Source organism: Bombina bombina, chromosome 1 (assembly GCF_027579735.1).
Source record: "Bombina bombina isolate aBomBom1 chromosome 1, aBomBom1.pri, whole genome shotgun sequence".
Classification (NCBI taxonomy): domain Eukaryota; kingdom Metazoa; phylum Chordata; class Amphibia; order Anura; family Bombinatoridae; genus Bombina; species Bombina bombina.
The window spans coordinates 1,121,093,112-1,121,107,384 of record NC_069499.1 but is presented as its reverse complement, the minus strand read 5'-3'; the positions used below and the strand labels follow the sequence as shown (position 1 = coordinate 1,121,107,384).

Sequence of the window (14,273 nt, the reverse complement as noted above, 5' to 3'; positions counted from 1 at the left end):
TGTGATAGAAGGGTATTACTGGGACCTGTATGTTATGGGCTGAAAAAATGGTTGACACTGATGCGCAGTTGAATTCCCCATGCAAGCAGCAAGCTCCAGCTCCGGTGGGCCTAAAAGGAAAGATTTGGCCTAATCGAAGTGTTAGAGTGATCTTACAGACCCCTGAGGGCAGGTAGGCGCCACAGCAGAGCTGTGGCGAGGTGCAGGGGGTTGATTGGTTAATTTCATAACGTTTTTGAGTAACGTTTTTTTTCCATTAAGGGTTAAGCATACCTTACTTGTGGTGCAATCTTAGCTGGCAAGATAAGGCACATATAAACTAAAATTGGGATAATTATAACATTTTAGAGCAGTTTTGGAAAAATTGTACGCTTTTTTTCTCTTAAAGGCGCAGTACCGTTTTTCAGATTGTTATTTTTTTTCACTAAATAAAGTGTTTTTAAGCCTGTTTGTGGTCATTACTAGCCTGTTTCAACATGTCTGACATTGAGGAAAGTCAATGTTCTATGTGTTTAGAAGCCATTGTGGAACCCCCACTTAAAATGTGTCCCTCATGTACTGAAAGGGCCTTACATTGCAAAGAACATATTTTAGGTGATTAAAGTATGTCTCAGGATGATTTTCAGTTAGAAGAGAATCAGGTTATGCCATCTAATTCTCCCCAAGAGTCACAACCTTTAACGCCCGCTCAAGTGACGCCTAGTACTTCTAGCGCGTCTAATTCTTTCACCCTTCAAGATATGGCTGCAGTTATGTCTACTCCCCTTACAGAGGTATTATCTAAACTGCCAGGTTTACAGGGTAAGCGCAGCAGTTCAGGTATTAGAGTAAATGATATGCTTTATTGGCCATCTCCGATGTACCCTCACAGTGTTCTGATTTGGGGGTGGGGTAATTGCTGTCTGAGGGAGAGTTTTCAGATTCAGGAAAGATGTTCCCTCAAACAGACTCAGATGTGACGGCCTTTAAGTTTAAGCTTGAACACCTCCGCTTGTTACTCAGGGAGGTTTTAGCGACTCTGGATGATTGTGACCCTATTGTCATCCCACCAGAGAAATTGTGTAAAATGGATAAATATCTAGAGGTCCCTACTTACACTAATGTTTTCCAGTCCCTAGAAGAATTTCGGACATTGTTACTAAGGAATGGGATAGACCAGGCATTCCGTTCTCTCCCCCTCCTACTTTTAAGAAAATGTTTCCCATATCTGACACCATTCGGAATTCGTGGCAGACGGTCTCTAAGGTGGAGGGAGCTATTTCTACCCTGGCTAAGCGTACAGCTATACCTATTGAGGACAGTTGTGCTTTCAAAGATCCTATGGATAAAAAATTAGAGGGTCTTCTAAAGAAATTGTTTATTCATCAGGGTTTTCTTCTACAACCTATAGCGTGTAACTACTGCAGCAGCTTTTTGGTTTGAGGCTCTAGAGGAGTCTCTTAAGGTTGAGACCCCATTAGATTATATTTTGGATAGAGTTAGGGCTCTCAAGCTAGCTAATTCTTTTATTCTTTTAAGCGTTATGGCTTAAGTCTTGGTCTGCTGATGTGTCATCAAAATCCAAGCTTTTAGCTATTTTAAGGGTAAGACCCTATTTGGGCCTGAACTAAAGGAGATCATTTCCGACATTGCTGGAGGTAAAGGTCATGCCCTTCCTCAGGACAAGATGGTTAAAATGAGGGCCAAACAGAATAATTTTCGTTCCTTTCAAAACTTTAAAGGTCGACCCTCTACTTCCTCCTCCGCCACTAAGCAGGAGGGGAATTTTGCACAATCCAAGTCAGTCTGGAGACCTAACCAGACCTGGAATAAAGGTAAACAGGCCAAGAAGCCCGCTGCTGCTACCAAGACAGCATGAAGGGGCAGCCCCCGATCCGGGACCGGATCTAGTAGGGGGCAGACTTTCCCTCTTCGCTCAGGCTTGGGCAAGAGACGTTCAGGATCCCTGGGCATTAGAAATTGTGACCCAGGGGTATCGACTAGAATTCAAGGATTTTCTCCCAAGAGGGAGATTTCATCTTTCACGTTTGTCTGTAGACCAGACAAAAAGAGAGGTGTTCTTACGCTGTGTAGAAGACCTATATACCATGGGTGTAATCTGCCCAGTTCCAAAACTAGAACAGGGGCAGGGGTTTTACTCAAATCTGTTTGTGGTTCCCAAAAAAGAGGGAACCTTCAAACCGATTTTAGATCTCAAATGTCTAGACAAATTTCTCAGAGTCCCATCCTTTAAGATGGAGACCATACGAACAATTCTACCTATGATCCAGGAGGGTCAATATATGACCACCGTGGATTTGAAGGATGCGTATCTTCACATTCCTATCAACAAAGATCATCACCATTTCCTCAGGTTCGCCTTCCTGGACAAACATTACCAGTTTGTGGCCCTCCCTTTCGGGTTGGCCACAGCTCCCAGAATCTTCACAAGGGTGCTAGGGTCCCTTCTGGTGGTTCTAAGGCCGCGGGGCATAGCAGTAGCGTCCTATCTGGACGATATTTTGATTCAGGCGTCAACTTGCCATCTAGCCAGATCTCACATGGACATCATGTTGGCTTTTCTAAGAACTCACGGGTGGAAGGTGAACATACAAAAGAGTTCACTAGTTCCACTGACAAGAGTTCCATTCCTAGGAACTCTGATAGACTCGGTAGACATGAAAATTTTTCTGACGGAGGTCAGAAAGTCAAAGATCCTAACTACTTGCCGAGCACTTCATTCCATTCCTCAGCCATCAGTGGTGCAGTGTATGGAGGTCATTGGGTTAATGGTAGCGGCAATGGACATAGTTCCGTTTGGTCGCTTGCATCTCAGACCACTGCAGCTGTGCATGCTCAGACAGTGGAATGGGGATTATGCGGATTTGTCTCCTCGGATAAATCTGGATCTAGAGACCAGAGACTCTCTTCTTTGGTGGTTGTCACAGGATCATCTGTCCCAGGGAATGTGCTTATGCAGGCCAGCATGGGTCATAGTGACGACGGACGCCAGCCTCTTGGGCTGGGGTGCAGTCTGGAATTCCCTGAAGGCTCAGGGTGTTTGGACTCAGGAGGAGTCCCTACTACCAATACATATTCTGGAACTGAGAGCAATATTCAACGCGCTTCAAGCGTGGCCTCAGTTGGCCTTGGCCAAATTCATAAGATTCCAGTCGGACAATATCACAACTGTAGCATATATCAATCATCAAGGGGGAACAAAGAGTTTTCTAGCGATGATAGAGGTTGCCAAGATAATTCGATGGGCAGAGACGCACCCTTGCCATCTATCAGCAATCTACATCCCAGGAGTGGAAAACTGGGAAACGGATTTTTTAAGTCGTCAGACTTTTCATCCGGGGGAGTGGGAGCTCCATCCGGAGGTGTTTGCAACATTGATTCGTCAATAGGGCACACCGGAATTGGATCTGATGGCATCTCGTCAGAATGCCAAACTTCCTTGTTACGGATCCAGATCAAGGGATCCCCAAGCAGTACTGATAGATGCTCTAGCAGTACCTTGGTCGTTCAACCTGGCTTATGCGTTTTCTCCTTTTCCTCTCCTGCCTCGTCTGATTGCCAGAATCAAACAGGAGAGGGCTTCGGTAATCTTGATAGCGCCTGCGTGGCCACGCAGGACTTGGTATGCAGATCTAGTAGAAATATCATCTCTGCCACCATGGAAACTACCACTGAGACAGGACCTTCTCATTCAAGGTCCGTTCCAACATCCAAATCTAATTTCTCTGCAGCTGACTGCCTGGAGATTGAACGCTTGATTTTATCTAAGCAGGGATTCTCTGAGTCGGTTATTGATACTTTGATTCAGGCTCAGAAGCCTGTTACTAGGAAAATTTACCATAAGATATGGCGTAAATATCTTTATTGGTGCAAATCCAAGGGCTACTCATGGAGTAGGGTTAGGATTCCTAGGATTTTGTCCTTTCTCCAAGAAGGATTGTAGAAGGGATTATCGGCTAGTACACATTTCTGCTTTGTCAATTTTACTACACAAGCGTCTGGCGGACGTCCCAGACGTTCAGTCTTTTTGTCAGTCTTTAGTCAGAATCAAGCCTGTGTTTAAACCTGTTGCTCTGCCATGGAGTTTGAATTTAGTGCTAAATGTTCTTCAAGGGGTTCCGTTTGAACCTATGCATTCCATAGATATTAAGCTTTTATCTTAGAAAGTTTTGTTTTTAGTTGCTATCTCTTCTGCTCGAAGAGTTTCTGAGCTTTCTGCATTACAATGTGACTCGCCTTATCTTATATTCCATTCTGATAAGGTGGTTTTGCTTACTAAACCTGGATTCCTTCCTAAGGTTGTTTCTAATAAGAATATTAATCAGGAAATTGTTGTTCCTTCTCTATGTCCTAATCCTTCTTCTAAGAAGGAGCGTCTGTTGCATAATCTGGACGTGGTTCGCGCCTTTTACTTACAAGCCTTTTACTTACAAGCGACCAAGGATTTCCGTCAAACATCTTCTCTGTTGTTTATTCTGGAAAGCGTAGGGGTCAAAAAGCTACGGCTGCCTCTCTTTCTTTTTGGCTGAAAAGCATCATCCGTTTTGGCATATGAGACTGCTGAAAAGATTACAGCTCATTCTACTAGAGGGGTGGCTTCCACATGGACTTTTAAAAACAATGCTTCTGTTGAACAGATTTATAAGGCTGCGACTTGGTCCTCCCTTCATACCTTTTCCAAATTTTCCAAATTTGATACTTCTGAGGCTATTTTTGGGAGAAAAGTTCTTCAAGCAGTGGTGCCTTCTGTTTAGGTATCTGTCTTGTCCCTCCTGTTCATCCGTGTCGTGTAGCTTTGGTATTGTATCCCACAAGTAAGGATAAATCCGTGGACTCGTCGTATCTAGTAGAAGAAAAGGAAATTTATGCTTACCTGATAAATTGATTTCTTCTACGATACGACGAGTCCACGGCCCTCCCTGTCAATTTAAGACAGATTATATTTTTTGTTCAAAACTTCAGTCACCTCTGCACCTTTTAGCTTTTATTTTCTCTTCCTATACCTTTGGTCGAATGACTGGGGGCGGAGAGAAGGGAGGAGCTTTATATACAGCTCTGCTGTGGTGCTCTTTGCCACTTCCTGTTAGCAGGAGGATAATATCCCACAAGTAAGGATGAATCCGTGGACTTGTCCTATTGTAGAAGAAATCAATTTATCAGGTAAGCATAAATTTCCTTTTTATTTTCTCTCATGTACACTGCATGTACCATATGAGGTGATACTGCTCCATAAATTTTATTTTAAAGATTAACATTGGTTTTAACCCTTTCACTACCAGGACATCCAGACAAAAACTTGCCCAAAATACCAGCATTGCCCAAAATACCAGTGATGTCTGGCGGACAGGATCCGCTACAGCGTATCATGTCTACCAGACATTTGTAAATCGGCCCCTATACGTCAAATATTCCAAAGTTTTAAAAGGGCTCTAACAGTTAGCCTGAGGCATGCTGGCCTGCACTACACAGCTAAATATACAAACAACAGCCGACATATCTTTAAGGGTTAAAATTGCAGGGTCTCTGAATTATGAACATTTAAGTTTCTTTGTTGTCCCTTTAAATGCAACCTTCTTTTACTTGTCAAGTTATTGAGTTATGTGTATGAATACATACATAGAAAATACGGACACTTTTTCTCCCCTCCTTCTTGCATTCTGTGGCATTTTCTCTTGCTCATTAAACACTAGATCAGTGGTTCTCAACCAAAGTGACCTCAAGGCCCGGTAAATTTTAGCTAGACATGTCCATGGCCCGGTAGTTTTATATATATATATATATATATATATATATAAAGTGTGCAGCAGGTGAGGACTGATCAGCCAGGCAAATAGGACCTGGGCCGAGGGACCAGCAAGTAGGGGGGCCCACAAATGGCATCTCCACGGATCCTGGTGCATTCCTTAAGCTGTAGTTTTCAGTTGCCCTATCAGTAACTAAGCAAAAAAAGTGTGGGTTTAGAGGGGCCCTGGCAGGGGTCTGTCGCTGTGAGGGCCATGGAGTGTGGGGTCTGGCCCTGGAGGTTGGGTACCCTTTCTCTGGACCTTAATGTTGGGGGTCCTGGCTCTGGAGGTTGAGGGGCCTGTTGGGGGCAGGGCAGGGAGGCTACTATGTTCATTTACATAAAATGTAATACATTTTGGTCAATGTGAGACAGTGTTCCTGGGACCTTGATTGGTATCAGTCTGCCCTTGGTGTGCAGTGGGGTAAGAGTGTGCAGTGGGGGCATGACAGGCCGGGGCCCACCAGCAGGGCTATCACGGCCCGGTACTGGGCCACGGCCCGGCTGTTGAGAAACCAGGCGCTAGATTACAGATGGAGCAGTAGCGCAAATGCGATTGCGATATTGGGATATTTTTTCAGTTTTACTCCATATTACAAGTTGAGCAATGTTTGAATTACTGCTAAATTGTTTGCTTGAACTCGCAGTAATTTGCATTCCCCATATTTTCTATGGGTGGTGTTGAGCCGTAAGTTGTGCTCGTATTACAAGTTAAAAGTAAATGTGGTTTCTCAAATTCAATCTGATTTTACGCTCAAACATTTTACGTGAACTCAAAGCTCGCGTAAAAGAGTTTGGGCTGAAAAAAAAGGATCACTAAGCACACACAAAAAATCCACCCTACACTATTAACCCCTAAACTGCCACATAGCCCACCGCAAATTACCCCACTACACTATTAACTCCTAAACTACAACATATCCCACCACAAATTACCCCACTACACTTTTAACCCCTAAACCGCCACATAGCCAACCGCAAATTACCCTGCTGCACTATAAACCCCTAAACTTCCACATAGTCCACTGCAAAATACCCCGCTATACTATTAACACATGAATCTCCAAATAGCCCACCACAGATTACCCCACTACACTATTAACTCCTAAACCGCCGCATAGCCCAGCACTATCAACTCCCTATACTATAACCCCTAAACCACCAATACCCCCATCACAAACTACCCCTAACCTATGAAACCCATAACTGCCACAATCCCCCATTGCAAAATACCCCCTACCATATAACAGCTAAACCCCCCAAGACAACAAAGGAAGAATGGTATGGATTAGGAACGCCAAGGGATTAAGGTTACTTATCAAGGGGAGTTTAAACCTTTACTTAAAAAGGGGAACTCAGGAAAGATGCAACCAAGTTACAGAAGAATAAAAACAAAGGTTTAATTATTTTCCATATTGAAAATATATATATATATAAAAAGATAATAAGAATGGTTAAAACCTACAAAATATATATACAAAATGAATGCACCTGACTACACAGTGCTCTATTAGAGTGCAAAGATAATGACACAGTTGATGGTGACAAATAGTCACAAATAAAACATAAATCCTAAAAATGATAAAAAATAATACCCGGGTATCAGTGATGGGAAGGGTTCCTAAAAAATGGAACAGCTCCTCCTGAGGCAAGGTGGAGGAAAAATATAAAATAATAAATAAAAAATATATAATAAAGTACAGAAATCCAAATGGCCAATGTGAAGTAATATGGGATAAAATCCTGAATAGTGTCCGTGAAAAAAGATGAAATCCTTGAAGGTGTCCTACCAGCCTGTAGGTGTGGGCCTCGTGGAAACAGCCTAAGTGTGCTCTACCTGTGAAAAATATATAGAAAACATGCAAAAACAGCTATATAGAAATGAGTCTATTGAAAACTGACTCACCAGGGTAGAATACAAGCCTCCTTATGTACAGTCTACACATTTCAGCCCCTAGCAGGCCTTTCTCAAGACATAAGGAGGTATGTATATTGAGGCCTTATAAATGTTGGAAGTTCCAATCAGTAGGTCAGGATTTTCCCGCCAAACAAATCACTAATCCATACCATTCTTCCTCTGTTGTCTTGGGCTTTCTCTTGTAAGGTGTATCCAGTCCACGGATCATCCATTACTTGTGGGGATATTCTCATTCCCAACAGGAAGTTGCAAGAGGACACCCACAGCAGAGCTATAATATAGCTCCTCCCCTAACTGTCATAGCCAGTCATTCTCTTGCAACTCTCAACAAGCAAGGACGTTGTAGGAGAGAGTGGTTAAATATAGCTAGTTTATATTCTTCAATCAAAAGTTTGTTATTTTTAGGTAGGCCCCTTTTAGTGAGCGTGGTTACTATATCCAGGCGCAGTCATTTACATTATCCCACTTTGTAAACCCCCTAAGACCCCTAACCTAAGACCCCCATAAAAAAAATACCATTACAGAAATAAAAACACTATCATTAAAAAAAAAATGTTTACTAAAAATAATAAACCCCAACCAGGAAGACCTATCCTAAAATTAAAGTTCTCTTAAAAAAGCCCACCCCTAAAAAAAACCTAAACTAACGCTAAAACCTACTCTAAATAATGCCCTGAAAAGGGCATTTGTCCGGCAGTGTCCTAGTTAAAGTGATTAGCTCTTTTGCATAAAATAAATTCCCTATACTAAAACCAAAGTAACCCCCACCCTCCCCAAAATAACAACTATCCTAAAGAAAATTGCCCTGAGGAGAGCATTTGTCGGGGCAGTGCCCTAAAGTAATCACAGCTCTTTTGCATTATTACGTTCAATTTGTAATACCAGCCCTACCCAAAGCACTCAAAAAGTTAACCTCTAGCTATGTTAACACTCGAGCGGGAGAGGTTATTACAGCTCCACTTATAATCTAGCCCTAAGTGTTTGTTTTTCTTTTAACAGAAATGTAAGATTTGCATCTGACTGAGCAGCCATTTATTGATCACATGTTAACCTTGACATTGCTGACTAAAAGTGAGGTCTTTTCAGTCGCCATACTCTGACAAATATTTACTAGTCTTCCCTTTCTTTCTTTTGCTCATTCATAGCAGTAAACAAAGAGGCCAGACAGCCTAAAGCAGAGATTGTAAGCGAGAGAGCTTTGGTTTTGGATCGTTTGGCCAGCAATGTGGCAAAGAGAAAGAGCTCCATGCCTCAAAAGTTTATTGGTAAGAAAAAAATACATTTTAATATTTAAAGCAATGAAGAATGAGTGTGACAGCCATTACTATTGCTCTTTGGATTCTTTCATCACAATGTTTATACATTGGCTGCTTAGCATAGCTAATAAGATCTGACTTGCAACTTTTAACTTCAAGTAGAGAGAATAAAGATTTTTTCAGAGACAGAATATTCTAATTTGTCACCCATGCATGGGCTTTGAAAGGGGAATTGAAAATGTTCTGCCATGCATCTATACATTTCTCCCCAAGCTCCACATGACATTTCTGTTTTACTTACGTTATGCATTGTGTTTTATTGTTTGTTTGATTTCTGATCCCTTGCTCACCCCAGATAACCTTCTTCCTTAGACAAAAATGGATGAGCTGGCAAGTATTAAAACCTCCATCAATCCAGTCATGATCCAATGATTTACAAATGTATTTAGTTCATAATACCCCCTGTTGTGTATATATTTAAATTGGGCAGGGGGAGAAGTGAGTACCTCTGTGTATCAGATCAGTGGAGCATGAATTCTGAAAGGGGAAGAGTCCCATGGACGATAGCAGCTGCAGACACAACAAGCTGAACATTTCACAGACATAAAAATAATCTCAACCTTCCTCCAGAGCCGTGGCAAGTATATTGCATATTCATTTAGATATTTCACATTCATTCTCATACAAGGAGAAGGACCAGTGATTAAAGGGCTGATTATCACAAATTTGATTAAATAATTAATGCATCTTCATAAATCATTTCTAATAAAATAATAATAAAAAAACTTTAATAATATGATGATTGAGACAAATCTATTTGTTGTGCAGTACTGAGACATAATACAGTATTGCACATTCTCTGGATGTAGTTAAAGGGACACTATTTTTAAAATGAAACTCATGATTTAGATAGATCATGCAATGTTAAATAATGTTCCAATTTATTTTTACTGTCATAATGTGTACAATCTTTTTATATATACATTTTCAAGTCACCAGCTCCTACTGAGTATGTACAAGAGTTCACAGTATACAAATGTTTTGTGATTGGCTGATTGTAGTTACATGGTACAGAGGCAGGAGAAATGGAACAAACTTTGACATTTGTCATTAACAAATTTACTAGACATTTAAAATTCAGATTAAGTATTATTGTGTAGACGTCTACTGAGCTCCGCCATCAGCGAAACAAAAAATCGATAATTAAAACCCCTTGAGGGATGAGAGAGACTCGAACTCGATTTGAAGTTAGTGGCGAAATATCAGAGAGCAAAAGAGAAAACATAAATTATGCTTACCTGATAATTTCCTTTTCTTCTGATGGAAAGAGTCCACTGCTGCATTCATTACTTTTGGGAAATAAGAACCTGACCACCAGGAGGAGGCAAAGACAACCCAGCCAAAGGCTTAAATACTCCTCCCACTCCCCTCATCCCCCAGTCATTCTGCCGAGGAACAAGGAACAGTAGAAGAAATATCAGGGTGAAAGGTGCCAGAAGATATAAGGACGCATAACCTAAAATTACGGGTGGGGAGCTGTGGATTCTTTCCATCAGAAGAAATTATCAGGTAAGCATAATTTGTTTTTCTTCTTAAATGGAAAGAGTCCACAGCTGCATTCATCACTTTTGGGAAAACAATACCCAAGCTATAGAGGACGCTGAATGCTAAGACGGGAGGGTACAATAGGCGGCCCAAACTGAGGGCACCAGGCCTGAACCCTGACCCAACAAAAAACTCTGCTTCATCCGAAGCTGAATGAAAAAATGCTTAAAAGGAAAAACCTCAAGGACAATGACTCACAGTTCAGTCCAGAAGCCAAACCAGAGACCACAAACGGACTCGACTGAGCCAACAGTCCTCCAGGAGACACCGTCGCCCAACAAACGGTCGCCCCCAAAAAACGGTCCCCCACCGCTCATCTCCACAAATGAAGGAGACACCAGCCGAAACCACCAAAGGAACAAGACAAAGGAGAACCAAGGAAACCGAAAAGGTCCCCGAATACAAAAAGAACACCTCCACAAGTGAGCCCAGCTCACAGAGACCCAAAGGGGCCCAAAACAGAGAAAGGAGGCCACGCCTATACCAAGCATTAAGACCGGGCACAGAGACAGAACAAACGTCTCTTCACCATCCTGCAAGCACAGAATGCAAGTGAAGAAGCAAAGTCTTCCCAGTGTCTGACCCCAGAATACCAAAGTATTCGACCATAAAAAAAAGTGTGTAATACACCCAGGTGAAAATCCAGAGTTTGAGAACACAGAGTCTATAACAGGACAACACAGAGGGCAAGTAATTTGCGAGGAAGAAGAAGCAGTCTAACCTACACACAGGTCCCTAAAAAAGGGAAACACAAAATCTCAATCGAGGCCCCCCTAGAAGGAAAGTATACCCTCAGATCCCGAAGGAAGAGTAAACCCTCTTCTAATCAATAGAGCAAGTTGAAGGAAAATCTATACTCTAGTAGACTAAGCTAACAGCATAGACACAACAAAGCTCGCACATCCAGAGGAGACAGCAACCTGCCTAACGCAGTTCCTTAGACCACTCGGCCATCCTGACCTGCAGACCCACACCCAGCTGGACCAACCCAGCCTCAGAGATCCAAGACAGGGGAACAAAAGAATCCTGAACAGGTACATGAACGAGCGTAAAGATAGCACAGCCATCCCCACAGAGTACAAGTACAATCCAACTCTGAAAACAGACAACAAGGCCATAGACCTAAGGATCTATCAAATAAAGGCCCAACAAGTCTGCATGGAGCCAGCAAAACCCCAGGGGGAATACATCCCACTTTTCCGCCTCCACTTCAGGAGAAGCCCCAGACAAGGACTCTATCTCCATAGGGAGGAGAACATCCCTAAAGAAAGGAATGATGCCAGAGGGGCAACAACTGTCCACAAGGCCCAAAATCCCTGGCTAATCGGAAAAGAAATTCCCAACACAGACGTCTTAGAAAAGGAGCCCCCTGCAAGTAGCTTGCAGAGCAGAGGCACAGTCAACCCATTCGCCTGCAGGGAATCCACAGGAACACTGGCAAGCTGACCAGGGGAATGCAACCCTAAGGCGCACCCGAAATTGGACATCCAACGCTAGCAGTTGGATATGAACCAACCACCCTAGAAGCCCAAGCCACATAGCCAACCCCAGATGATATGGGCTACGCTGTGACAAAGAGTAAAAAAATACTCCAAGAACCTGGCCAATCATGACCAGGTCAGGTAGATGGAGCAAGGACACAGCTTATGTTCCCACTACGATGGAACAACCCGACCAGCCCTGAGATCCAAGATTCCAAAACCACCCAAGACTGGGTCAGGAAAAAGGCCAAACGAAGCTTCAGCAACCGGAAATCTCAGGGACAAAAATAGGTCTGGGTACCTAATAGTTCTGGCAAACCTTGCCCTAGAACTAAACACCTCCACTGGCCAAAAGGTCAGACGCAAGGGTATGGATGCATATCCAGAAAAACCAGATAGCGAGAAAACACGAGAGTCCCGACCAAAGGAAGGAACCACCCCTAGCTAAAGTCCAATGCTCCAAGGAGCAAGGCTAGAAGTCGTATGAGAGACTTCTCCGAGCCTCAGGACAACCAAGGGATGCCTCAAGGTCAAAAAAATCCTACTAGCAGGACTAGTCTCCCTAACACCTCCGCACAAGCAGAGGAGACAAGGAAGAGAAGGCACTAAGCCTACCTAGCTCTGGAAACCCAAGCTAAACAATGTCCCCGCAGGGAACAACCATCACCCGGAAACACAGATCTCGAAAAGACATCCACTCATCCGGAGACAAGGGAAGAAGACCCAAAGGTCACTTAGAACTTAGACAGACCGTACACGTCAAGAGTAAAAGCTGCGTCTAGATACACTATAAACAGCTTACACGAACACCTGCAAGCAAACCTTCCGCATGCTAGACAGCTATCCTGTATGAGCTTATGGAGCAAGCCCATTTAATGGTCCTTTAAGCAGTATATATGATCTATGTTGATGCTAGTATATGAAGAGTTGGTAAAAAAATACATGTGCTGGTGTCCTGTGGTACAGACTTCTCCTAGTATATGATTGTGACAGGTTTCCTAGTGCTGTATATAACAATATCAGTTTGTGTATTATGTGAGCATGATACATACACACCCTGATATATTTGAACTTGAGGAAGACGTGCATGTCCATTTATAGGGTTAATCATAATCTAGAGCTTAGTTTTAGTAGATAACTCTTTCTGAACATCAGCCTGTATTGGCAGTGTGTATTTTTAGTGCTTACTATCCTAAAATGCTTCTGCTTTTATTACCATTCAAGGTTTAAATTGCTACCGCCTAAAACAATACAAAATCATTATCTGCTTTGTTAATTCCCAGGTTTCATAATTGATTTATCAAATGTTCACAATTAGTGGCAAATGGGGGTTTAGTGATTACATAACAGGTTGAATGGACTATGTTAATAGATAACGTGCAAATAACTTGTTGTTCTCTAGAACCGTTTATATATATATATATTCAGTCATGTGAAAAAGAAAGTATACCCTATTTGAATTCTATAGTTCATCTGGTCCTTAACATGCCTTAAAATTAGGTAAATACAACCTCAGATGAACAACATCACATGACATATTACACCGCGTAATAATTTATTTAACAAAAATAAAGACAAAATGGAGAAGCCATGTGTGAAAAACTAAGTACATCCTTACTGCTTCCATAGGAATTTAGAGGTGCCAGGTGCTGCTAATCAAATGTCCTTGATTAATTGATCATCAGCAAGTGTGGAGCATTCAGGTGTGTGTTAAAACAATGCCAAGGAGGAAAGACATCAGCAATGATATTAGAGAAGCAAGTGTTGCTGCCAATCAATCAAGGTTAAGGTTAAGAGTAGGATGTCAAGCAGGCCTGTTTGTCAGGCATGGTTGCAAGGCAGAAAGTGAACCATACTGGTAGTTAGGCAAGTAGCAGGGTAACAAGATAAACAGGACAGTCTTAAGGGGCATGGCAGGTCACCTTGGCTGTGGGTCAAATAACAAGTTAGACAAAGGTTACTGGCAGAAAATACATCTGGAAGGATGCCATCACAGAGCCAGATCTGTGTATCTGCCATCATAGGGCAAGATCTGTGTATCTGCCATCATAGGGCAAGATCTGTGTATCTGCCATCATAGGGCCAGATCTGTGTATCTGCCATCATAGGGCCAGATCTGTGTATCTGCCATCATAGGGCCAGATCTGTGTATATGCCATCATAGGGCCAGATCTGTGTACCTGCCATCATAGGGCAAGATCTGTGTATCTGCCGTCATAGGGCTAGATCTG

At 42.5% G+C, this 14,273-nt stretch overlaps 1 protein-coding gene across 1 annotated transcript in view; it reads left to right on the top strand.

Annotated features, from left to right (window-relative positions):
- The window catches only part of IKZF3 (IKAROS family zinc finger 3), a 147,786-nt gene that overhangs the window by 56,768 nt on the left and 76,745 nt on the right, over window positions 1–14,273 (top strand). The window contains exon 4 of the mRNA XM_053698153.1: window positions 8,846–8,965. Within this exon, the coding sequence (XP_053554128.1) occupies window positions 8,846–8,965 (120 nt within the window). The remainder of the gene's footprint in view (window positions 1–8,845; window positions 8,966–14,273) is intronic.